Source organism: Tenrec ecaudatus, chromosome 12 (assembly GCF_050624435.1).
Source record: "Tenrec ecaudatus isolate mTenEca1 chromosome 12, mTenEca1.hap1, whole genome shotgun sequence".
Taxonomy (NCBI): Eukaryota; Metazoa; Chordata; class Mammalia; order Afrosoricida; family Tenrecidae; genus Tenrec; species Tenrec ecaudatus.
In genome coordinates, this window is record NC_134541.1 from 581,842 (window position 1) to 608,165 (window position 26,324).

Sequence of the window (26,324 nt, forward strand, 5' to 3'; positions counted from 1 at the left end):
TGGGAAAGGCCTGGCTGCCCACTTCTGAGAGTCCGTCTGGAATCCCAGTGATGCCGGAATCACCCAACCTGGACTCCTGAGGGAGTTCCCTGTGGAGCCTCGTGCCCCATCTCTGCTTCCACATCCTAGCTGGATCCGGTGACCCTGCTGGACAACCCTGGTACTGGAATGCCGTTCTGGAACACGCAGCTACCGGGCTTGGGTTGGGGAGAAGTGGGCGTTGGCATTCTCATGATTCTGTTTGTGAAGTTTCGATGCCTGCCCAGGTCGAGCAGCCTCTGCGCAAGCCCAGGGCCCACCAAGCCCTTATGACGAGCCTGCCACCACCAGCAGAGCACGTCCCAGCCCGCACTGCCCTCCAGCCGCAGTTCTCTCCATGCCCACTGAAGGCGCCGTGCGTCTGTACTGTTGCTCCTGGTGCCTGCACATTTGGATGGGCCCACAGGGTATGGTGTATGCATGGGCTTGGGCTTGAAGTTTTCTTTTCTGTTTGAATAAAATGTGTGTCTGGGTATGGGGGTGCGTGTGTACACCTAGGTACCACAGACCCAGAGCGGTCTGCCTGTCACACAGCTGGGGCACCAGTGTCAGTGGGGGCAGGAGCAGGACGCAGAGGCCACATGCTCCTTGTGTTGTTTTACACACGTACCTTTTTTATTCTCTCTCGACTTTTGAATCAAAGCCTCTTGCAGTCATTCTTTTTTGGAAAACCTTTTATTGTGAGTGAGGAGCAGGTTTAGAGCCAATTACTACTTTACACATACAACTTATGCGCCTTCTGGTGCAGTGCAGGCGGAGACCCCTCAATACACCAGCGCTCATCCTTCCACCCAAGTTACCTGTCTCCCCTCCCGCCCTCCCAGCCCTCTGAACTTTGACCTTGTGGGAATGCTGTCCTTTTCATCCTATTTGGTTGATGATTCTAACTCAGGGTGAGTTCAGTTCCAGACCCGCGGGGGAGGGCATGGTCTTGAGGGTCCCACCTGTCTCATTCCCACCAGGGAGCCTGATAGTTTATAATCACACTATAAGTCAGCATTTCTCAATGTGTGGGTCGCTCGACCCCTTTGGTGTTGCCCAATATATCCTGCATATTAGATATTTACATTACGGTTCATAACAGTAGCAAATTATCGTTATGGAAGTAGCAACAGAAGTAATTTTATCACCACATGAGGAACTGTATGAAAGGGTTGCAGCATTAGGAAGGTTGGGAACCACTGCTGTAACTGCTTTTTTTGAGGGGGGGGTTGAGAGAAACGGGCAGGATTTGTTCTCTGTAGAAGAACCGCAGTGACTGGCATTTATGGGCATTGATTTTGTTGAAGTTCAGAGTAAAAGAAAAGGCCCCTTTTGGGTCCCTGTTGGACCCCCTCCATAGCACGGCCATGCTGCGGGAAGCCAGGCAAGGCAGGGAGTAATTTCGTGCTTCAAACGCCCCTCTCACTGCTTAACCGCTTCCCTTAGGGGAGATTGTTACGCACAGCGTCCTGTGTGAGAACTGTAGCATCCCGCTGCCCTACCACCAATCATGATAGGATGGAAAGAGAATGGAATTTCTTGAAGGCGTTGTTGGGGTTTCCACCTCTTCTCTGTCCTGCAGGTCCCTGCCCGCTGCCTCTCCTCACCGCACTAGTGCTGTCTTCAACAGCTGCCCCGTGAATTCTGCAGTGGGCCCCATCGCAACTGTGCCCCAGAGGCAGCACAGGAGTGAGGTTCAGGCCAGGCCTGGGACGCAGCTCAAGGACAAAGTGGGGGTGGGGAACTAGAGCCTAGGGATGGGGACACGGTTCAGGGCTGTCTGCTGCTCTGAGAGGAGGGGAAGCTGAGCGCCCCACTTGCCCATTGGGCATCTGCATTTCTGAAGCTGGGTCCATGCAGGTAGGCTTGTCTGAAGTTAACTGTGATACACAGTTAGCTTTTAGCATGTAAATACATGAATACCCGTCTTGCAAAAAGCATGCAGTGATTGTAGCTCTTGTTAGCAATAAAAGCTACTCTAAAAAAAAAAAGCTACTCTAACTTGCCCTATGAATGTGTGCTCCATGGTGGGGTGGGGAGGTGCACTACATAACTCCCTGTCAATTCCTCAGTTCGCAGGGTTGTTGAAGCTCCCGGTTGTCTGGGTGTCACCCATGTTGTGAACTTGGAGATATGTTGTCTGTCAAAAGCCCAGACTGCCAGCAGGAGGGGTCCCCCCTGGCATGGGCTGGGTTGCCGGCTTCAGGGCTACTGAGTTCTCTGCCCCACTTTCAACCTCTCAGAGGCTTCAAGTCCTAGTGTGAGACCCAGTCAACAGAAACGTGTCCCTCAGGTGGTCATTTGGAAGAGTCCTGTGGTTCTCTCAATGCAGAGCTAGTGGTAGAAGCACAGACCCTACCACCCTGCACCTCGTCTGTAGGGTGGGCGGGACTCCAACAGGCCCCTCCCACCCCTATCTGGGAGTGCTGATCCAGGCCTGGTACTTTGGACCGAGTCAAACAGGCTGCAGAGGAAGAGGGACCCCCTCTAGGGTGGGCGCAAAGACTGAGCATGGCATCACGAGGGGCAGCTGCAAGACTCACTCACTCACTCATGGTGAAGCCTACAGGACAGAATAGAACAGCATCCCCCACCCCCACCCCATGTGTTTCTGAGACTAAGAGCTGTCTTGCCTCCAGCAGGAGCTGCTGGTGGTTTCAGACTACTGACCTTGTGGTTGGCAGCCCAGTGTCTACCCAGTGGGCCACCAGGGCCCTTTCTGATAGGCCAGGGCTAACTGCTTGCTCACCTCTGACTCTTCTGGATTCCAACTGAGGGTCTAGTAAACTGGGACTTGCTGATGTGTCCCATGGTTTTAAATCTGTTCTCATTAAAGGGGTTGATCATCTCCATTGAAGAAATGATATTGCAGTATCAGAAAGAGTAGAGGGCTGGAGAATTGGGGAGTAATGGATGCACCAGAACTGATTGTGATAATGTATAGATCACTTTTATTTAAAGCGACTTAATTATATAAATAGTATGTCAAGGAAGCTACTAAAAAAAAGGAAACCAAAGTTGACCAATGGCTACCATGGGTGAAGGAGGAAGTGTTTTTGCTTACGGAGCATTTAGTTTACGTGAATGTGGGAAGAATCATTTGGAAGAGGCTAGCAACAAAGGTTGCACATGAAGAGTGTAGTCAGTGGCACTAAATTATACATGTACAAGTTGTTGAACTGGAGAACATTTTGTTGTGTATATTTATGCCACAATTAAAAAATAATTTACTCTAATGAGTACAAGGAAGAAGAGAATTTTCTAAAGTTGAGTGTGGTAATGAATACAATTCATGATACGGTTGAACTATGGTATGATACACGAATGAAGTGCAAAAACGAAAGGAGAGGGCTGACACCAGGTGACTGGTCTCGGTCGAGAGGAAACTCGCTGTGAGAGCCTACACCTTAGCGAGGACAGGCACTAGTTGGTTTTGCTCCTGAGCAGGGCTGGACACAGGACCCTGTAAACAGGTGGGGAGGACTGTAGGCATTCGGGAGCCCTGGTGGTGTAGTGATCTGTTGGGCTGCTAACTGCGAAGTTGAGACCATCAGCCAGAGAGAGACACACGCTGAGACCTTCTACTCCAGTAGTTAGTCTCTAATCCACAGGGGCAGTTCTGATAGCACCGACCCAATGGCAGTGAGGTTTTGTTTTGTTTTCTGGAGCGACGCTGCCGGACAGGCTAGAACTGCTCCACAGGGTGTGCGAGGCAGGACTCCTAACGGACCTGCCGGCCATGTCTTTCCACGGAGGAAATGCTGGTGGGTTCAAAGCCTTGACCTGCGGTTAGCAGCCAGCAGGTAACCGCCGCAGCACTGTGCAGTCAACCCAAGAAAAGGGCTCTTTTCCTTTTTCCTGTTCGCCACGTCCCCGGGCGCCGGAGTTTCCCTCAAAGTGGGGCGTCTGTGTGCTGCCCACCAAGTGCTGGCTGGATCCTGGGACGCGGGCCTCGCCTCAGTTTGGGAGAGCGGGAAGCCACCGCCCGGAAGATTTGCCCTGGGGTCGCCCAGGCGCGTGCGCACTGGGCAGGCTGCCAGGTGCGGTCCTCCGGCCGCGCGGGGGCGCCACTCGTAGCTAGGCGCTCTGGCTGCTCGGCGTCACCTCGGTGGCTGACGTCGCGCCGACTCCCGCCGCCCCTTCGCGGTACTTAGGAGGAAATGGCTGCGAGACCCTGGAGGCCGTGAGGCCCGCGGTAAGTGGCGGCTGGGATGCGGGCGGAGGGCTGGCACACGGGCCGCGCGGGAGCGGAGTTGGCGTGCCGAGGGCTGCGTCCCAGCTCGGCCGGCGGGCCCCACGGAGCCCGCGCCGCTCCCACAGAAAATGGCTGCCGCCGCCCCGGGGGGGAGGGGCAAAAGTAGCGCAGACGCGCGGGTCCAGGCAGCGGGGCTGTGGACCCCGGGCGGGTCTGGCTGCAGGTTTGGGGCCCTGCGCTCTTTCTGGGGCTTGGGGGAAAGCTGGTGCGGCGACATAGCCCCAGGCCGCACTCGGTTAGCGGCGCGAACGGACGTGGGCAGCCCTTTGCCCGTGGGTCCGAGCGGCCGTCCTCGTGACGCCCTGCTGCGGGGCGGGCCCCGGCCCCTGGTCCTCTGCGACTCGGAGATGGACTGACCATCAGTGCTGGGGCCAAGTGGTTGTGTCCTTGTCGCTGTTTGGGCGGAGAGCGCGTAGGATAGGAACAGTACCACTGCCCGGCGAGCCGGTGAGCGGTGCCGGAGGCCGGATCTCAGAACCCAAAGGCGCTGGGCGGGGGCGGCGCTGCTCCTGCGCGCGGTCGTCACTGTCGGGGTGGGGCTTTGGGACCCGTGGGAACGAGTCTCCGCCCTGTGGGCAGCCCTGCGGGGAAACGGCTGTGGAGACCGAAGAGATGTTTCTGGTGTTTACTTTCACTTGTGACTGACCGAAGGACGAGCTGTTTCCTTTGGGGAAAGGTAACTGCTGCCGGGCTTGTGGCATGTTCGGTGCTGTAAGCAGAGGCTTTCAGGAAATGGGTGTCGTTTCTTCAAGAGCAAATGCCTAAACTTAAAATGGGTTTTTTTTTTTGGGGGGGGGGCTATTACTGGGTCGTGTGTATGCTGGCCCTTCCTTGTTTGTGTAAGCTTTGCCCTCCAGGAATGGTGGAAGTAGAGAGAGCGGCTTTTCATGTTGGCTGCCCCCTTGCTCCGTCTCCCACCCAGCTCTCCTCTGTTGGGGTGACCACCAGACTGGAGGTCAGGCTGGCTGCTCTCTCAGAAGGTGGTCATGAGTGTCCTGTTTGGCCCTAGGTAACAGCAACTTGGTTGATGAAGAGACTTTCACGTAGATTGAATAATGACGGGACCCAATTTGAGGGTAACAAATTAGGCACATTTTACAGGCAGAGAAGGCACATACCGACTCCTGGGACAGTATGGCGTGTGAAGCTGTGTCTCGGGGGTGCTTACAGAGCTGGGAGCCCAGGGCCTGGTGGCAGGGTGGTGCTAGTGTTTCTGTCCCACCTCTTCCTTTTCGGGGAAGCTGAAACCCAAGGCGGTGACTTGCCCAGGATTTTGGAGCTGAGTATGCAGACCTGGTTGGCCAGTTCCAGAACCTGAACTTTTCCATTGCTCCACCAGCCCTGTTTCTTTCGTGTGGCTTCCCCAGAGCCACATGTGCCCTGGCTGAAAGAAACTTATAAGAAAGATGTGTCCGCCGAGCATTTTAAGAAAGTAAAGCCTGTTAGCCCCACTTCTGGGTTTGTGCAGCATTGCTGCGCCCTGCAGTAAGCCCAAAGGGGTGCTGTCTTCATCCATCCCAGCCTTGCCAACCGGTCTGCCCTGTTGTGCTTCTGTTAGAGCAGCGGTTCTCAACCTATGGGTCGAGACCCATTTGGGGGATTGAACGACCCTTTCACAGGGTAAGACCATTAGAAAACATAAATATTTCTCAATATATAGTTACATATTTTGTGATTAATCACTATGCTTTAATTATGTTTATGTTCCATTTGTAATAACGAGAGTACATCCTGCATGTCACGTGTTTACATTACGATTCCTAGTAGTAGCACAATTACAGTTATGAAGTAGCAACGAAAATAATTTCATGGCTGGGGATCATACCACAACCTGAGGAACTGTATGAAAGGGTCGCAGCAGGAGGAAGGTTGAGAACCACTGTGAGAGGGTTCCCTCTGACCATTCTGCTCCTTGCTTTCCCATTTTGAACCCAGGAAGGCTCTCCCATCGGTTGCCTTCCCTCCTCAGCCCTCATGCTCACGGAGAACAGTGAGCTGCAGAGGTGGGAGATCTCACTGACTTGGGAATGTGTATCGTTAATTTCTTCAGACTTTTCTATCCACAAACCTGCCATCAAAGTCACTTCCAACTCATAGCTAACCCTACATGAGACAGAGTTGAGCCGCTTCTTGGGGTGTTTGAGTCTGTAAACTAGGGGAATTTATACCCCAAACTCCACCTTTCTGTGGATCCAGACTATATTGATACTGTAGCTCTTCAAAGAGCAGGTGGCCCCATCTTCCTCCTGTTTCTGCCCACAGCTGCCTTTACTGGTATTTTATTAAATTTGGATTATTCCCATCCGGAGTGAATTCTGTTAAAAAGGGCAGAAACACGTAAAATAGTGACTGCCCCGTGTCCTCCTCATCCCCTAGTGCCCATGGCGACGCTTTCTCTCCCACAGACAGTGCAGGTGTGAGCATCACAATGGCTGGCTGAGGAGCTGTGGCCACAAGGGTAGCAGGTGGGCTTGCCTTCCTGTGGGCTGGGAGCAAAGACTTCCTGTGGGTCACAGCAAAGACTTCGACTCCCATTGCCCTTTGGCAGTCAAGTTTGCAGGTCCTACTGTTGATACTTGTAAGTCTTTCCAAGGACATCCAGTACCTGCTTAGGACGGGCCAACCCCGTCCAGTCTTGGGGAGGCGTTCTCTGTAACACTTCTCATTCACGTGTAGTCTGTTCACAGCTCACATGGGTTTTAGCCTCGGGGAGCTCTGGTGAGACTTAGTGGTCTCTTGTGGCTCCTACCGGAGAAGAGGTAGAAAGCATCTATAGGTGTGAGTTCTTGGTGCCCTGCAGTGTGGCCTGCCCACAGGGCTATGCTGTCTCACCTGCCTGGTGGGCATAGGAAGTCCACTCAGCACACTGTCCCTCAGGAGCATCCCCCTCATTTAAAGGAGGTCCCTTTCAGTGAGCACCTGTGTTAATGGCTTTATGGCCTCTATTGGCCATTGTGTCAGTGTTAATTCCATCTTGGAGATGAAATCACTCCCGGAGAAAGGCATGGTGAGGCTAGGTCTGAACTGTCCTGTCAGCCAGCTGCCGTGGAGTGTCTAATACGTAAGCACCCTTTCCTTTATGAGTCGCACATTTGAGCAGACTGGTCATTACAGGAGTGAATGTGTAGCTGTGCAAACTTTGGGAAGGATTCTGTGTCTAGTTCTAAAGCAGACATTTCCCTCGGTGTCGGGCTGGCCTGCGTGGGAGCACGCAGACGTTTGAATGGCGTATGGAAAGTTCGGTGTGTTCGGGATGGTGGTGGCTGTCACTGTGTTTTGGTTCCAAAGACAATTCCTACATGGGAAATGAAAACCATATGGAAAAGTATAAAGACAGCAGTGAACCACCACCCAGAAGTCCCAGCAGGGCAGTGGGAATTATGGGGAGGCACCCTGTATCCTGCTGACTGGAAACTGCCCTTTCCATGCCCTGAGCAGTCATCAGCCCTTTAACTGTGGCCCTAAAGGGATTGGATTGCTTTTCCAAACCCGACTCCCAGCAGGATGATAGGTACTTGACTGCCGGTGCCGTTTCCTCACCATTGTTTAAAGCGGAGTTCTTGGGTGATGCCACCCCCAGAGTGCGCAGTGGCTAGAATGACCCGACGGGACTGCAAAGGCAGACCTAACTTTAAAATGCTGGATTATGGGCTGTAGTACAAACGTTGCTCACTGCCAGGGGCACTGAGAAGGGGCCAGTCGACCACATAACTTAGGGAACCCATAGCCCTTGACATCCTTATCAACGTCCCTATCCTCGCCTGCTGTGTACGCCCCACAGCCCAGCAAAGCATGCTCAGCCCCTTACAACCCAGTGCAGGAGTACCCGGTAGGCTCGCTGCCACCCACACCTTGGAACACCTCCTGGGCCTTTCTTATTTGCTGCATGCAGGCGTGTGTGACCGGACACAGGGTCATTTCAGAAAGCCGTTTAAGAAGCCCTGCAAGACGCCTGCTTTACAGTCAGGATGCCGGGGCATGTGGGGGACATGTGAGCAGACACCCAGGGTTACATCTGCCCCAAGAATGTAAGCCCAGGGTACCCCTCCCTGAAATCTGCCCCGTGGAAGTGTATCCAGCTTGGTTTTGTGGTGGGGATGGGGGTGGGCACCAGGGCTGTAGATGTTGCGCCCTGGCTGCTGAGTCAGCCTAGAGAGGAATGCAATGAAGTGGTCACACATGGTGACAATGACAGAGAAAGCCCTGTCCCCTGTGAGGTCACCTAGACCTCCCCTACCTTGGAATCCTCTACCCAACCACTGCCAGGCCCAGGAACTGGGGAGGGACCAGGGAGGCAGGGAGAGTCAGGACAGACGACACAGCCAACTTGTGGTGGCGGCCTTCTGCGTGGAGCTCCACCTCTGCCAGCAGCTGCCTGGCCCTCCTCGGTCCTGTCCCTTCTGAGTGAGCCCACAGGCAGCCCCCTGTGACTGTCACCACTTGATACCATCACCTTCTGATTGGCAGTGGGCAGCCCTGACCAGAGTGAGAAGACCCAGGCCGTGGGACACACCCTGGCGTCCACTGCTCTGTCGCTGACCCTCCCTCTCATACCGACCTCAAGACCTCTTTGTTGCCCTAGCATTTGAGTCCACCTAGAACTCTGATCTTGTCTGCCAGTATTTTACCAGATTTAGGCATTCAGAATTTTAAAATCTTAATCATTTTAATGAATCTTTACATGAAAATAAGTAATATTAGATGAGAAGGCGGTCTGCCTGGGCCGCAGGTCTGTCTGGGCTGCCTCTGTGCTTGGCCCCCCTAGTTCTACTTGGAGAGCCTCTGCTCTTGATGGCCCTGCAAAACTCCCTTATCCCCAAGAAACAAGTTTAAAAATGCAGTCACTGCAACACTGACAGCATTTAGGAATAAACATGGGCTGTGTCTAAACTCCATCGTCAGTCCCCAGGTGCAAGTGCAGCTGGTAATGGGCGTGCAGCTTTGCCTCGGTGATCCCACCTGATGAGGCCAGGTGCACTTGCTGTGGGGCAGCCTTCCATCGCCCCAGTGGGAGTAAGGGGGCAGTGTAGTGCAATGGGGGGCATTGTAATGCGGGCGGGGCAGCTTTGGCCACGTAGAGGGCTCTCACACAAGCCTTGGGGGAGAGGTAGCCCAAAAGGGTCAGGAAGGCTATGGTGCTTTCACTCTGAATGACCACCAGGACCTCTCCCTCCACTCTGGGCTTACAGTCCACCCCGCCAACCTGGGCAGGTGTCCTGACAAGACTGGGACGGACAATCTGAGTGACTCAGTCCTGGGGAGCAAGTGGCCTCCACTGTGCAATTCCCCATGACCCCAGTCCTGCTCTGCCTCACAGACCCTCTACTGGACACACACCTGCCACATACAGCTCCCAAGGTGTGTATGTTGGGAGAAAACGCCACCAACCGCTTCCTTTAATAGCTTGGTTTCTCGGTGTTTGTTTACCTCTTGAAGACAGTTGGACTAGCCTGGCAAAATGTAACTTGGGACTTTGCCGTGGGCTTCTGAGGGATTTCAGTGTAAATGGAAGCACTGAGTCTGTGTCCACTGTTAAGTGGGTGCTGCTGTTCTCCCAGTGTGCAGGCCTGAGGGGGACAGGTGCTGGGGCTCATTTCCTGCCCAAAAGATGACTCATCAAAAACTTCTGTGACCCTGCAAACGGCCCCTTGCTGGTAGAGAAGATCCATAACAGACTAGTGGATTTAAAGCAAGCCACCATTGCAGCGGGGAGGAACCAGACTGAGGCCTCACACGCTCCAGGGGGTTCAGTGGGGGGGGGGGGGTCAATCACCAGGCCCTCGTGGTGTGGTTCGTCGCTGAGCATACCACTACACCACTGTGTGCCATTCAGTGAGTTCAGAAGTAAATTAAAATGTTTCTCAGAACTAACAAAAATCGGAAGCCAAAATAATGAGGCTTTGTTGCAACATGCTGTGAACTCTCCAGCTGGTGGGCCTAGAATTGTTTTCCGCTGGACACTGTACCGTAGAATTTTTCTGAGGTTAAGAACTTGCTGTTTCCATCCAGTCTGGAGGTACTATGGGGTAAGCATTGGGCTGGGAACCAAGCAGTCTGTGGTTCAGACCCACGGTCCACTCTGCAGATGAAAGATGAGGCCATCTCCTCATAAAGAAGACAGGCTGGGAAACCCATGGGCCGTTCTACTCTGTCCTGTAGGGTCACTGTGAGTGGTGGCCAACAATATCGATGGGTGGGGCTGCTGCTTTGGAATGAAGCAGGTGGGCACAGCTGGCTTGCTGACTGGAGGTAGGAAGGCCTGTGTTGAGACATCATGGTGGCTGTGGATCATTCAAGACTTGGCACATATGTGGAACTAAAGCTCATTGAGCTTTCCCTCGTGTATTTTAAAGCTTCGTCAAGACGAGCGAGAGCCACTGGGTCCTGGCTACCACTGGTGGCTCTTCGCTGTGCACTCCAGCCTGGGTTAGGGGAGACTTGAAGCCTGTGTAGCGGGGTGGTGTAGGCTGCTTTGGGTTTTTAATCTGATAACACAAAACAGATGTTTAGGGGTTGTTTATTTTTAAGACATTCTACTTAGGAAGCTTATCATTTTACTTATTGGGGAAGTGGAGAGCCACTGAAGAAGGGTTTGTGCAAGGAACTGTTTGCAGTCCTCAGGCTGGAAGGGCTCCCAGCCAGGGCTGCCATCCTCGCTGCATGCCGCTTCTGACTGTTGCTTGGGGAAGTTCTAGACTGAGCAATCACCCAGCACCCTCCTCCCTTCAGTCACCTACCAGCTACACCCCACCCCCCACCCCCAATTCATTTCCCTCGCCAGTAACCAGGGCGAGATGGGTGCACTGTGGCAGCGTAGGTGACGACCCTGGGCGTGTGGCAGCTGTGTGGCCTAAGGACAGCTACGGGTGGTATTTATTACTCGGGACACAATCCAGGCCTTCCAGCAAAGTGAGAACTTCGGACAACTTGTCTCTGCCATGGTGAGCCTGCCAGCTCCTGATGGGGGAGGTGGCTCCTGACAAAGTCTTGTCAGCCAGGGTCCCCGTGCCAGCCTCACCCCAACTGAGCATGGCCATAAGTGGACCACAGGGGTCTGAGTTCCAAACCTCTTGATTTTGTTGTGATGACTTCTGTTAAGCTAGAGAAAAATCTAAACGTTTGCTCTATAGCAAATGCACCCTTTTCTCCATGCTGCTCGTACATTCCCTGTTGCTGCTGAGGTGGCTGTCAGGGCTGTGGCTCCAATGGCCACGCAGTACCTGGACTGCCCGGGGCCGTGAGCATGCCTATTGCAGGTGCGGAGCCACTGAGGGTCCACAGCGCCCCACCTGCCCATTGTCCGGGGGGCAGTGTGCAGTGGGGAGAGTTGTTAGGAACTTCACCACCCCCACCCTTTTTCCTTCAACTTTCACCCTGATCCGTATGCTGTTAATTCCCCATGCTGACCAGAATTGCAAGGGTAGCCTTTGTGTTGAAGAAATGGAAAGTCACCTTGTGCCAGTTGCATGAGAAGTCAGGACAGGAAGTGATCTCAGGGTGTTGTGTCAACCTCGGGTCCCAGTTGGCACAGGGCTTCTCCGTGGGGGGTGTCCTGCCTGTGCTCACTGTTGTGCGCACAACTACTCTCGCTGCCATCGAGTTGATGCAGACTCAGTGGCTCCCGCAGTCTCCCAGGCTGTAATTCTCAACAGGAGTAGAAAGCTCTGCCATTCTCTCTCAGTGGCTGGTGGTTTTGAACTGCTAACCTTGGACTTTGCAGCCTAACCCATAACCACGAGCCACCAGGGCTCCTTATTTCCAGCTCTTTTGAACCAACCACCAAGTGCCTGCACTCGCTCAGAGGTCATTCCGGGGCTTAGGGTGCTACCACTGGATGTGGCAGGGCAGAGTGCTATCCCTTGCCTAGGCAGGGGTCTCTGGGGAGTGAGAAGACACTGTCTCTTTAAAAGGAACCTTGAGTGCCCCCTCCTCCCCCAGAGTTTCTGCCCATTGTTCCTATTCCTAGTTGTCATCTCCAGGGAGACCACAGTTAGAGGGAGTCAGTTGAATGCAGGTGGCCAGAGAGGGAGAGGTAACACTAGCGTGTGCCTGTTGGGGTGCCATTTGAAAGAGGCCATAGAGGGGCTGGTGGGTTTAAATCCACACAGATGGAAAGGAAACATGTGTATCTAATTTAAATTTCAGTTAAAGCCATACCAAATAATAATAATTTAAAAATAAACATACCATGCTGTAATGATGAATCAAGAAAGAAACCCAGAAGCCTGACCACCTTTGTTGGTGACAGCACTGTACCCCGTGTGTGTGCGGTCGCATAGACTGGGTTGGGGAGAGGGTGCCCTTCTCAGCAGTGTTGGGAGATGGGTCTGAGGGTGGGGTGCCCATTGACAAGAGGCTGGCTTATGGGCCTCACCTTGGCCTGCTCTCCGTTCTCAGCTGGGTGCTCTGGTCCCTGGACTCATGGGTGGCAGCCAAGTGTGTGAGGCATGAAGCTCACCACTCAGTGTGTGCTGCCTGAGCGGTTTGGCGCCTTCTCTGGGCGGGTGCGAGGTGTACCTGTTACCTTAGTCATAATAACCCTTTTCTCCCTCTCTTTCAGGAGTGGACGCCACAGGAGTTGGCAGTCGATAGTTTGAGTGGTGGAGACCACAAATACTTTAATTTTTAGACAGCCTTGTTTGGACACCTTTCACTTGATGACCCAGGACCAAGTGATTCCATCGTGCCTGTGACCCCAGGAAGCGTCTCAGGCTCTGCATTGGGTGGGGCCAGGTAAAGAAGCTGCATGTGCCCAACGGCAGCGCAAGTCGCTAGTTCTCTTTCTGAAGTGGCTGCTATGGAAAGACTCTTAGGTGCCGGAGCCCACCTGAAAGATTTGGGGAAGATTTCACTTGTTAGGGATGTGGTTTGGGTGTCCCTTTGTTTGCATTGCTGCTTCACTGGGGCACATACTTACTGCCATCAAGTCCCTCTGACCCGTGGGTTTGCCAGACCGTGCCCTCGACAGAGATAGGCAACCTCCTAGTTATCTCAGGCTGCTACCTTGGGGTCAGCAGCCTGACAGCCCCGTGTGTAACCACTGTCCATCCACCAAGGAGAATGAAAGACGAGGCCTCTACTCCCACGGTGTTAGTTTTTCCCCTAGCAGAGAGTTTGTTTTGGTTCTGGAAGGAGCCCTGGTGACACTGGTTAGACACTGGACCGCCAGCCACTCGAGCCCAACTCCTCTGCAGGGCGGAGAGTGCCCCAGAACCGTCCACACCGTCTCGGGAACCCTACACAGGGAAGCTGAGTCATGAGCCACTTGGTAGCAGTGGGTTTGGGGTCCCTGCACCTTGCATAGTCTCCTTCGTGAGAGCCGAGTTTGTAGGGGAGTTGTTGAGGTGGGGGGTGAGCCTGGCATCGGGACCCTGCTTGGTTCAGCATTGCTGGTGTCACAGCCTTTCAGCTTGAGGAGGAAACAATTACGTGAACGCTCCGCTCTCCCAGGGTGGCGACTGTTTTGCTGCGCCTTAGTTTGCCTCAGCGCAGAGGTTCCAGATGCTGGAGGGACAGTATGTTTGTGAGTAGGGGGTTTGTGTCCATTACCATAGCTAAGCCACCGTTGGAGATTAGCTGGTATTCAAAGCAGTGCTGTGCAGCTGACTTGGGGCCCCCCGTGGGAGCAGGAGGTACCTGCCCTCGGGCTCCATGGGTACCTGCTCCCAGGCATGCGAGCCTTGGCTTCAGGGACGTGGACATAGGCCACCCTGATGGAGTTCAGCTGGGTCCTTTTACAGCATTTTAAGGGACAGAAAGAAACTCCAGGTTTAAGAAAAGTATCAAATCTTAAAACAGGCCAAAGAGGAGGCAAAGACCACAACCAGGAGGAAGGGGCCACCTGCACGAGGTCACAGTGGTGTTCACAGAGAACCAGCAGCTTCATTGGGGACCGGCCGGCAAGGGGAGCTGTCAACGGCTGCCGGAGAGGCACCGTGGTGGGATGCACGTCTCACGCTCGATGGAGAGCACCCCATTTTCCTTAATGGCAGCCCCAATCAGTACTCATCCAGGGCTGGGCTGCCTGGGTGGGCGGTCAGGGGATTGGTGGTGAGCCCTCTGCTTGAGGTTTATTAAAAGACCGGAGCTCAGTGGAGGTCCCGCTGTATGGGGATTTGGCAGTGGAGTTAAGACCTCCCTGTCAAGATTGGCCTTCAGCAAATTAGTGCTCAGTAACAGAGATTGACACAAGTAGGTCCTGCCTGGTGAACTGAGACGTGTGTTGTCAGGTATCGTGGTGGTCGAGTACAGCAGAGGTCACTGTCGGCAGCAAGTGAGAAGGCGGAAGCTAAAACACAAAACCTCAGGTGGCAGGAAATTTGAATGTACGTATTTTATGTTTTTAAGGTTTTTGCTGTATGCCAGACATTCCCTTAGGATGGACCATGGCATCAAGTTGGGGGCATCACTAGCTTCTGGATGCAACTGACACCTGGCTGCTTGAGAGACACTACAGGTAAGGCCTGTCCTGTTGGGGTCCTACAAAGCACCGAGAGGCTGCATGGTCATCCCACAGAGAGGGCAGAAACTCAAGCTCGGCATCTTCTAAGTGTCCAGTGAGCTAGGGCTGCACGACCACTAGCCTGAGGCCAGTAGCTTCAAATGCCGTGACTGGCCGACGGCCGCTTTGTGCAGGACTCAGTGGGGCGGTTCTCTCCTCGGTATCCACCAGGCCCTGCAGCATCTGAGCTGATGTTGGGAGCCGAGGGTCGGTTTAGCTCGCTCTCGGACACTGGGGCCACAAGAGCCCAGAACAGACATAACATTCCTGAAGTCCTGACCCAGATCTGACCTTCATCCCACGTCCCTGCTGTGCTGCCACCAGCCAGTGCCGGGAGATAGGGGCGGGCCTTTTCCATTTAGGCAGGTGTGCAGGTGTAGACTTGAGTTACTAGCTGCGTTTCTTTGTCGTGAACATTGAGTAGATCTACTGAATTTTTCTTCACAAAGCACCTCCAGGCACATCACGCTGCACTGGGCGCTTTGAGAAAGGCAGGTCATAGCGGCTCACCCTAGTTGAGGGCTCACAAGTCCAGGCAGTGGTCTTGGAGCTCCGTGGTGTAGGGGTTGCTCACTCAGATGTGTAAGTGCCTTGTTGGTTTCTCATCAGGCATGGATGATAAAGGGGACCCGAGTGGGGACGAAGCACCCAAGGCCATCAAACCCACCAGTAAGGAGTTCAGGAAAACCTGGGGCTTCCGGAGAACCACCATTGCCAAGCGCGAGGGTGCGGGTGACGTGGAGGCTGAGTCCCCAGAGCGGCCACTGCAGCCGGCACAGAGCCTGTCCCTGCGGCGCAGCGGACGGCAGCCCAAGCGCACGGAGCGGGTGGAAGAGTTCCTGACGACTGTCAGGCGCAGGGGCAGAAGGAGCGCGCCCGCCACACTGGAAGACACCGGAGAGCCCACGTCTTGCCCGGTCACTGACGCTGAGACGGCCTCGGAAGGGAGTGTAGAGAGTGTCTCTGAGGCCAAGAGCGGCCTGAAGCCCGGGGCCACCGACACCAAGGAAGGACCAGGCTCCCTCGGGAAGGAGGGGGACACCTCTGATAGTGACAGTGATGGGCTAACTCTGAAAGAGCTTCAGAATCGCCTCAGGAAGAAGCGGGAGCAGGAACCAGCCGAGAGACCCCTGAGCCGTCTGAAGAAGAAGCGGCACGAGGAGGACCCGGAGGAAGCGATGGGTGTGGAGGCAGCCCCTGCCTCAGGGAGTGCCCAGCCTGGCCAGGGCCAGCCCGAGGCCGGCCAGGCGGCCAGGGACGGTCAGCCAGAAGGGAGAGTGTCTCAGGGACTCGGAGCGCATGAGCCCACAGAGTCGCTCAAGCACAGGCGCGAATGTGAGGGGTACGACCCCAGTGCCCTGTACTGCCTCTGCCGGCAGCCCCACAATAACAGGTGGGTCCTGGTCGGTGGAGCTGCTGCGGAGAAGCTGCTGGGCCTGGTATGAGGCAGATGGGAGGTAGTTTGTTCAGCTGAGAGAGATGAGGAAGTTAGTACCCACCCCTGCCACCTTTAAATACTAAGCCAAGGAGTGGGTCGGGTTTGCTGAGAGCTGCCCCACCTAGTGTGGTCACCACTGGCACTCCTCACGGTCATGGTGATGCGCTCCCTCCTTGAACATTGAGCCGTGGCAGGGCCAGCATCTGGGGTGGCAACTTGGGAGCCCAGTGGTGTTGGGGAATCCCTGTCGGGCAGCAGTGTTGAGTTTTGAGGGGTTTCGGGGCAACTTCAACCCTACAGTGCTCCATCAGAGTGCTCCGGTCCATGGATAACCTAGAATGAACACAGGGAGGGCCTGGGGGGTGTGGGCAAGAGTTCTCTGCCTTTTGGTACTGAGGTGCTGCAGCCTGCTGGGTTGGGCTTGTCCTCTGAGTGGCCCCCTGACCCTGCTGCCTTCCTTTCTGACTAGGTTCATGATCTGCTGTGACCGCTGTGAAGAGTGGTTTCATGGTGACTGTGTGGGCATCTCTGAGGCACGAGGGAGACTTCTGGAGAGGAACGGGGAGGATTACATCTGCCCCAACTGCACCCTTCTGCAAGGACAGGATGAGGCAGACGCCCAGGACTCAGAGCAGCAGGAAGCCACACAGCGGTCTGGCCGGGTAGACGGCACTGACCTCACCAGCATAGGCACAGTCGAGCAGAAGTCCAGTGAAGACCAAGGGATCAAGGGTCGCATTGAGAAAGCGGCAAACCCCAGTGGCAAGAAAAAGCTCAAGATATTCCAGCCTGTGAGTCATTGGTCCACAGAGGTAAACGCTCAGGGCTGGGCAGCTGGGGCTCCGACCTATAGGCGCAGGATATGGCTTAGGTCACGAGTGCTGGGCCACCGCTGTCATGTGCCCTGCTGACACCATCAGGGATAGCTTCTCTGCCTGCCTGCCTCCTGCGAGGTTAGCTACTTGCTGGTCTCTGAAGTGACTGCTTTTTCAGTAGTTCCCTCTGCTCGTGATGGTAGTTAACAAAGCTTCATGTTGGAGAAACGCTTGTCTCACCAACGAACTGGTGCTCTCCTGAGAAGCACTGAGCGCCTGGGGGAGTGGCTGCTGTGTAACAGGCACAGGCAGGAGCACCACTCTGCTATCCATGTGCCCACCCTCCACCTGGGGCCACCAAACCCTGCCTGTCCCTCAGCAGCCCTGGGTGGACAGAGGCTCAGTGGTCAGCCCTTCAGGCTGTGGGTGAGTAGTGGACAGTGCCCCGGGTAGGACATGTCATAGCCCAGTGCATCCTGATTGTCCGAGTGATAGGGACTAAACCTGAACTTGATGTAGGGCTTGGCTTCTGTGGAGAAGAGCGTTTGCCTCCCTTGCGTAGTCTCAGAACTAAGCTGGGGCCGGAGTGGAGAGGGACGGGGCAGCAGGTGCTGGAGAGGCTTCCTCCTGCTGCTGTGAGACTATCTGGGTGACTCGCCGCACTCGAGACCCTGGGGTGGCAGGTGCCCCCGGAGCTCTGTGCCAGGCTCTGTACCAAGTTGGGATTTTGTGCTTTTCGTGGCTGTTCATCACAGCTTGCCAGTCCTTGCCAGAGCCGGTAAGAAGTGGCCTTGACTCCATGGCTCCAGCCCTACGCCTGGTTCATTCGGGCCCTTGTGGGAGCCTTCCATGCAAGGTTGCTGTGCAGCTCCAGGGTGCCCCGGGGCTTGTCTCAGCCGTGCCCAACAGTGGCCTGAGGGAGGCTTCCCCACATGGCTGTGATACGTTTGGGGCCCTCCCTGTTGAGCCAATGCGTGAGCCCATTATAATATAGGGATCCCCACACCTCGGGATTAAAGGGAGGCCTTGTTCTCTGGACACTGGTGCGGCGCAGCGAGCCCCATTTCTCTCTCTGCAGGTCGCCGAGGCTTCTGGGGCCTCAAAGTGCATTGGCCCTGGGTGTCCCAACGTGGCCCAGCCCGACTCGGTGTACTGCAGCAATGATTGCATTCTGAAGCACGCTGCAGCCACCATGAAGTTCCTGAGCTCAGGGAAAGAGCAGAAGCCCAAAGTGAAAGAGAGGCCGAAGCTGAAACCCGAAAAGCTCAGTCTCCTGAAGTGCAGCGTCCAGGTAAGCTGACCCGTCTTCTTGGCAGGGTCAGCAAGGCACGGAGAGAAGTGCTTCCATGTGGCTTGTCCTGCGTCCAGGATGGAGGGACACCCCTCTCTGGCCTGGGAGTAGGAGCAGCTCCGGACCTTGCTGTCCTGGCTCCCATAGCTGAGGGCTGGGACTGCTCCAGGCACGCAGCTCACTCTCCAGGAAGCACCAGGGACCCTTGTAGTTAGTGGAGGTGGTATCCTTGAGCATGGCAGGTGGGGTCTGGTAAGCACCGGCTTCCCTTCCAGACTGGCTCCGACCTGTGGTCCTTCCCACACCCTGCCTCCCTGGGACAACAGTCTGGCCTGCTGCTGAATGGGCACAGCCTAACTCCTGGTGTCCACTGGGCCTTCTCCTTTCATTAGTTTAAATGCTTAGGCACCGTGTGGCATGGCGGGGGTCAGGGCCACATAGTGCATCCTTGTTGCATGGTGTCGCTGTGGACCAACAGGACACTGCTGCAGGACCGTGGTCCATACATGCCACAGGCTCCCGCCTGTATTCGGTCCTTTTCCACACCCATTTGACCTGGCTACTCTGTTTGACTTGGTGGAGCTCTGGGCAGCAAGACCAGGCTATTAGACCTGGGTGGGTGGGGTACGGGAGCTCTGCTTGGGGTGCCCAGGGGGAGGGCGGAGATTGGGTGCTGGCCCTGCAGTGAAGGGGGGGGCCTTCCTGCGCCCCAGTGATGGCGCTTTCACTGGCTATTCAGGCAGGCGTTCGAGTTTCTCCTGCTCCCAAGAGACCCGCTGCAGACAAAAAGGAGGGCGTTGCAAAGAAGATGGTGGTGGCGCCTGTGAGGAGCGACACGCTGGCTAAGGAGGCCACCCCTGAGAGCAGCACGCCGTCCTGGGCCAGCGACCACAATTACAATGCCGTAAAACCAGAAAAGACTGCTGCTAGTTCGGCATCCCTGTTATGTAAATGTATGTATCTCCTGGGGGTAGCTTCGGGCCTTCCCGTCCTGGGAGAGCCCACCCCAGGGCTTCCCAGGCTGGGAATGCAGCCCGTGCTGTCACTACACCTCCACAAGTTGGAGCTGGCCCTCACTGAGCATCTGAGGCTGTGGACTACACCCCACTTTCCCTGAGCCAGCCTCACTGCTGGGTTTTCACCGGGGGTGGCGAGGGTGCCATTGGTAGCTTCCTTCCTGTCTGTCTATCTATCTGTCTATCTATCTGTCTATCTATCTCTTAAACACACATACACACGTTCTCTCTTGCTAGCTCTGTCGACAGGCTTGGTAAGTATGTGTGCCATTAGGAGCCACACACTGTCCACCCAGCAGCAGCGGAGCAGCACATCCGCAGGTACTGGCTGCAGGGCTGCGCCTGGTGCTGCGCCCCCCCCCCCTATTGAGTGGTGGACAGGCAGATGTTCTTTTCATGTCCCACTCACACTACATACCTACACAGACACACAACTGTGCTGCTTCCCATGCACCATGGGGATGAGTGGTGTGCTTTTTGTCCTGCAGGTAAGTCCTCAGAGGCTGGGCCCTCAGGCGGGCCTGTCTCCTGGCCCTGTTTTGCATGTTAGCACTGTTGCAAGTTCTGTACCCCACCCCACCCCCATTACATTAAATGAAGCCACTTCAGACCACGTAGCCCCGTGCCATTCTGCACTGCAGCGCTCAAGCTGCTGGTACTGCTCAGCCTGGGTGCCCCAGGGCTCTCAGCTCTTGGTGTGGACACGTATTTTAGGCCTATTGCTGTGGGCATTGTCCATCATGTACCTGTGGCATCGTGTCCCCTGGATCCATCCTCCAGTCAGTCCTTTGACCCATCATGGGGGCAGGGGCTGCTCGTGAAGGTAGCTTTAGAAGTAGCTGTAAATCACCATCTGCTGGGTTCAGTGTCAGCTGGCTACCTGCTGAGCTGGGCCTCTGAGCTGCAGGTTGGGGGACTGTTGGAGCCCCACAGGGAGCCTCAGCACACATCCAGGGGTCTGCACAGCATCTCATGCTCACACACTCCTATGGGGTCCCACCCAGTCCCCACCTCTACAAAGGGAGCTGCCCTTTTCAACAGTAATGAGCATGTCTTAGAGCCTGGCGGGCAGGGGCCACATCTGACTGCTGTGCTAGAGGAGGCCATAACGTTGGTTGTACAGATACATAACGTTGGTTGTACAGTAGTGGCGGGTCCCTGGGGAGCTATCCTGCGACTCCAGGCACAATTCTTTAGGAGACTGATGGGAGCACAGGACAGACCTGGCCCGGCCCAGAAGGCCCCTTCCCTGCCTTAAAGGGGGATTGCGCAGGGCTTTGAGAGGGGGCCCGATTCCCCAAGGCTCTCCTTTGACCATTCCAACACTTCCCGCACCCCGCTCCTCAGTGGAAGCACACAGACAAGCTGGGAACAGATGGGTGGCTGATCAGGCTCCCCAGCATGGTCATGCACAGTCTGAGAGCGAGCGCTCTGCCCACACCTGAGGCAGTGCGCCCGAGCTCTGCTTCTCATCAGTTATTGTCCCAGAGCTGCCAGCTTCTCAAAGGACGGGGAGGAGAGTAGGGCCATTGTTGAGGGAGCTCAACCGACTCTGGTGAGTAGCTGAGTAGCAGCTCTGGGTCCCCTCCCTAGCAGCCACCTGTCCACCTAGCAGAGATAGAGCCATCCTGTGCCCTCCCTAATCCACCTAGCAGGGTTGGGGCCAGCAGGGCAGCCGGGGGCGTGGGAGACGGCGGGGACTGCACACAGCCCTGTGTCCCCAGGAGGAAGCTGCCGGGGCAGTCAGTGCCTTGAGGGCTGCGCCACCTGCACCTGCTCTTTGATGAACTGGGCTCCCTGCAGCTCTGTACCCTGAAAAACACCCACAGTGAGAGCGCCCAGTGGCCAGTCTGCACCTGCCCTGGATACCCGTCAGACTGCAGGAGGGCTCCTGGGAGTGTTGGGGACACTGTTCGGGCAGCCATGCCCCACTCTGCCTCATAAGGATGGCTGTCCTGTTCCTGGCACACACGTATAGAAGGAAGCGCTGTGCCTCCAGCGGACCCTGTGAAGGCATCTTGTCCCCCGCTCCTCATCCACCCAGACCCCCCCTCTTGTGAAGACTTGTTTCTGCAGCAGCCTTGCACCTTGAGGTTCCGACATGGGCTGCGGGTGCCCCTGTGACCTTCCCTTGGACAGAGGGTTCCTCCGCCCATGTTCCCTGGCCTTGGGGACTAAAGTGGGAAAGCCAGAGTGCTTGAGTGGGCTCCAGGAGAGGACAGTCATTCAGTCACAAACATCCCCAACCGAAAATCCTGCTGGAGGGGGTGGGATGTGCTCTGGGGTGCATAAGCACCTGGCACCTTGGTCCAACTGAGAGGGTGAAAGGGGGAGCGGTGGCAAATCAAGCCCCAACTGCCCTTCACTAGCTTCGTGTGAGGAGCCTGCAGTGGGCACCTGAGGGTCTTCAGAGTGTGTCGCCTGTGTGCTCAAAGAACAACCTGATGCCCAGGGCACTGAGCCTAGGACAAGCTGCAGACAAGGTGCACACAAGCAGTCCTCTAGAGCGGGCGGCCTTGGGCTTGGACTGCTTGACCCAGCTGACCACCTGTTCCTTGTGCTGCATAGCACAGAGCCACTGCTGCCCAGGAACCAGGCCAGATGTCCATGTGTGGTGAGAGGGTGGCCATGTGGCTTCTTTGTAACACAACAACATGCATACAGTTGTATCCTTGTGGAAATGGGGACAGAGCTGGTGAGGGATGTTTGCCACTTGTGTTATTTAAAAGGCAGTTGGGTGGCTTTTCCTCGCCCCCAAGCCTGGAAGAGTTCCACGAGAAGACCGGGAACCTGCTGCCTGTGCTTCCCGTCTGCAGTTCCAGGGGACCCCAAGCACTGCCATCTGGTTGGTTCCGGTTCCCAGCACTAGATCTTGATGGGAGCAACACTCACCTACGGCGCTACCAGAGCTTCTGGTGTGGGGGGGGGGGTGAGGAGGGCAGCCCAGCCGTCTTGGCACGCTCTTCTCGCTGGGTTAGACAGCTGCTTCGATGCAGAGGGAGTTGGTTAAAGTGGAGATGAACGGTCAAGCTGCTTAATTCCGGCCTGGGAGTGCACAGCAGCTCCTCACACCCACCCTGGCGACTCCTGTAGCCGTGCTTAGTGAGAAGCCTGTTCACCTCCAGCTCGGTCCACCAGCCCTCCATGAATCCAGTCAGAACTCACAAATCTGAGTGACACTGTGCCCCAGAGGCATGCTGGGCTTGTAAGTTTAGGGTGTTGTGTCTCCCCCCCTCCCCAAGGCATAAGTGTAAGCAGCTGGGTTAGCAGGCACCATGAGGTCCCTGCCCAGTGTTACATGCTCCCCAAACATGGCAGGGGATTCCAGTGCCACCTTTAGTAGTAGTAGGGAATTATCCATGCTTCCTGATTTAGAAGAGTAGTTCGGTTGGAAGTGCTTTGGGAAGAGCAGCAGTCACCTGGACTCCCACATTAGGGAACCCCCACTGGGGGAGCAGTGAGGTGAGTGGGTCCTGGTGAAGACACCTCGCCAGTATCTCCAGTATCAGGCCATGCTAACAGCACCTGACACCCAGTCTTCAAGACAGCACAGGCCAGGTTGGGAGGGCCCCTTTCGGTGTACTGCCCATTTGCCCTCTCCCTAAAAGAGGCTTGTCTTGCTGCAGAGGCCTCTCGGCCCCTTTAAAGACAGCACTTAATGGCCAGGAAAGGTTCCCTGTGGGGCTGTGTGGTGTCTAGTACATAGCTTGGAGGGAAACCCGGCATTTGCAGTGCTTGGGCAGCAGGAGAGATCTGAAGAGCACCCACCGAAGCCTTGGTGACTAGGGGGATGGATTCCCCCTCTCAGAGCAGGCAGGGGACTCTTCTACCAAACCACTCCCTTCTCAGCACCCCTCCAGGCACAGACTTGTTCATGCTGCAAGCCCTTGGGCGCCACCCAGTGGTGGTGAGCACCCTCACCCGCAACCAGATACCAGGGTTCTCACTAGTTGGGAAAGGGCGTGGCAGCGTCCATCCACCCTGCATGTCGACTCACTCAGCTTTTTGCCTTATAATCAGATTGAGGCAGAAACCATTTTAATCCAGCCAGGGCCGGTGGGGCAGCTTTTCCCTCCTGTGGTGGAACTTCAGCATGACCCCCGAGGGGTGCTCAGCTCTGAAGCTGCGCCAGGAAGGCATCCCTGGTGCAAACTCCGGGGTAGGCTCTGGCCAGGATGAGCGACGGCTGGCAGTGAGTGTGCTGGTAGGTCGGCCCTGGCTTCAGTGACCTGTTGGGCCTATGCAGCCCCCTGCTGGCAGGTTGGAGCACAACCGTGTTGCCCACCACAGCCCCCTCTGTAGGGAGGTGTGACCCTAGCTTTTCAGGGGTGGCTAGACCCGGCTAGTTACAGTGACTCCTTGTTCTGGACACTTGGGTACAGGGCAGGAGTGGGTTCCGGGGGGGGCTGATAAATGACCCCCAGCACGGGCTGTTTTTCTATCCTGGGCATCCTAGTGTTGCCTTCCAGGATGGAGTCCTGAGCTTTGGAACCTGCCAAAGGGGTGTATGGTGGGACACCCCCTTGAGACATTGGCTAGAGGGGCCCATTTCCCCAGCAGTGACGGTTGATGAGGGACTTAGAGCAGCGACGAGCCCCTCCCCCAGGAGGCTCTGAAAGCAGGACATTGTGATCAGGTGCACTGGAAGCCCTGCTTGGGGTTTTGCTTTCTGGGGCAAGGTTGTGGAAACAAGGCCTGACTTGAAGTGCGCATATTTGTGTCCTGAGTCGGGGGTGAGGGTACCTGCAGTCCCCCTGTTTCCTGGGGCTTCAGGAAACAGGCCCACTGCTCAGGGTCTGAAAGCTTGCTGCTAATCCTCAACTGCCACGTGAGGTGGTGAAAGAGCTGTTGCCTCACCTGGACTAAGGTGTGGGTGGGGGTCCCTGCAGCAGCAATACCTCTGGGCACCCTCACCCAGCACTGCTACTCTGCTGAGCCTTATGTTTTCATGCCTACCCCCTTTAACACCCTATCAGGCACCAGCATATCAAGTTTGGTGCTGTGAACCTGTGATCTTTCTGGTATGGGTGGGGCCTGCTCAGGTGCGCACCCTGCTCTGATGAACAGGCTCTGCACAGGTACAGACACTTGTCAGGGGTGGGAAAGGATGGTTTTTGTGTGCTGCTCAGGTGTTCCTGGTTTGGGTGATTCTGAGTGCAGGCGGGAGTGGGGTATGGGTGGCAGCAGGGGCTGGGCAAGGCCTTCTGGGTGTTGGCCCTCTGTGACTTGTTGCTGTTGAGTGATTCTGCTGAGGGCAGAGAAGTCCACCCGCGCTGCCTGAGAAAGCCCAAGCACGGTCATTCTGGGCTCCTGCCTGGCTGAGGAGGGAACTCAAAGCCTGGGCTGCTGTTGTTCATTTGTGTAGCCCTGCAGGTTCCACGCCAGCCTCTTGGAGGCCAGCTCGCGGGAGGAGGGGTAATTGAATTCCTATGAAAAGGCAGGGGTCCTGGCCCTGCGGGGCCCTCCCTGCTTCCTGGTGGGGACCAACCCTCAGTGGCCGGTCCCCCTTGGGGACTGATGCAGGGCTATGTCATGCTCCCCTCCTAGGGCCTTTGGAAAGGGGGTTGACCTCAAGTTGGCCCTGGGCCATGCCGCCCTCAGGCCGGAAGCTCTCGCTTCTGCCTAGTCACCCTCCTGCCGAGGGTGCAGCTAGCGTTCGGCCGTCAGACTGCCGCTGTGATCGCATGGCTCGGTTCCTGCATCCGGTTTTCAACGGAGTTGGTTTTCCCCGTGTCTGCCAGCATGTCCTTGTGTGCTGGTGATGTCGTTTGTCCCCGCTAGCCCAGGACTCAGCCTGGGGTGCTACTTTGGGAGGACGGGTGTGGAGGAAGACTTGGTCCTTTGACCTTTTCAGGGCCACACTCTGTAGCACGTTTACAGAAACGGTATGGATTTGCTGTCTTTAAACCGGGGGATTTGGTAACAGTTTTCCAGGTGAGGTAGAAGTGTGGTTTCCACAAGAGAGAACTTCTCTCTGTGAAACGGTTTGGTTGTAGTCACTGGCAGCCCTCCTTTTCCCACCCCTTTCCTCGGGGAACTCCCTGGTGAGCCTGGCCACTAGCCAGGTCCACTCTTGCTCAGTGGAGGGCCTGGGTGCTGGGCGCTAAGATGCCTGTGTCTGGTTCCCTTGCAGCTGTGAAGGATGAGCAGAGGCCGCCGAGGGAGAAGACGGCGGTTGCTGCGGTGACAGTCCCCAACAAGAAAGTGGCTCCGTCGGGCCCCACACTCAGCAAGCAGCCTTCCGCCCCACCTGGAAAGTTTGTCCCAAAGAGGTCGCCTGCTTTCGCTCACATGTCGGCTGCCAAGCCATTGGTCAAGAAGTTGCCCTCTGCTTTCAAGGGGACCATACCGAAGAGGTCCTGGCTCTCGGCTGTGCCCACGGGTAGTGCCTCTGGTGCAAAGCCGCCGGGGATGGCAGTGTCTGGCCCTAAGAAGGTAGCCGGCCCTTCTGTGGCCGGCTCAGTCCGGAAGCCTGTGTCAGGGTCTGCCCCAGCGGCCTCTCCTTCCCCAGCACGGCTGGCGGCTGAGGGTCCTGCCCCATCACAGCCCAACTCGCAGATCCGCCAAAACATAAGGCGCTCCCTCAAGGAGATCTTGTGGAAAAGGTGGGCCGTAGTCCCTGGCCCTGTGCCCCAGCGGGCTGCCCCTCTGCGTGTGCAGCAGCTTACAGTCGGCATCTACTCCCTCCTGCAGAGTCAGTGACAGCGACGACCTGAGCATGACGGAGAACGAGGTGGGCCGCGTGGCCCTCCACATCGAGAAGGAGATGTTCAGACTGTTTCAGGTCACAGACAGCCGCTATAAGAGCAAGTACCGCAGCATCATGTTCAACCTCAAGGACCCGAAGAATCAGGTGTGTGTGAGCGTGGTGGCTCGGGCCATCTGCCGCCAGCGGTGGGCGTGCTGCCTGGTCCAGCCAGGAGTGGGTGAGGAGAGGGTCGTGTGCCCACCGTCCCAGCCAGAAAGCACCCTCTCTGGCACCTTCTC

At 56.0% G+C, this 26,324-nt stretch overlaps 1 protein-coding gene across 4 annotated transcripts in view; it reads left to right on the forward strand.

The window, feature by feature from the left end:
* The window catches only part of DIDO1 (death inducer-obliterator 1), a 42,776-nt gene that overhangs the window by 3,922 nt on the left and 12,530 nt on the right, over positions 1 to 26,324 (forward strand). For 2 of the 4 annotated variants that reach the window (XM_075528327.1, XM_075528330.1), the window contains exons 2-9: positions 12,837 to 13,009; positions 14,624 to 14,732; positions 15,387 to 16,170; positions 16,685 to 17,027; positions 18,109 to 18,321; positions 19,061 to 19,274; positions 25,471 to 25,942; positions 26,031 to 26,190. In XM_075528327.1, coding sequence (XP_075384442.1) covers positions 14,696 to 14,732; positions 15,387 to 16,170; positions 16,685 to 17,027; positions 18,109 to 18,321; positions 19,061 to 19,274; positions 25,471 to 25,942; positions 26,031 to 26,190 — 2,223 coding nt within the window. In that variant the 5' untranslated portion in view covers positions 12,837 to 13,009; positions 14,624 to 14,695. Of the gene's footprint in view, positions 1 to 4,105; positions 4,217 to 12,836; positions 13,010 to 14,623; positions 14,733 to 15,386; positions 16,171 to 16,684; positions 17,028 to 18,108; positions 18,322 to 19,060; positions 19,275 to 25,470; positions 25,943 to 26,030; positions 26,191 to 26,324 lie in introns of those variants that run through there. The other 2 variants (XM_075528328.1, XM_075528331.1) reach the window with 2 other exon arrangements.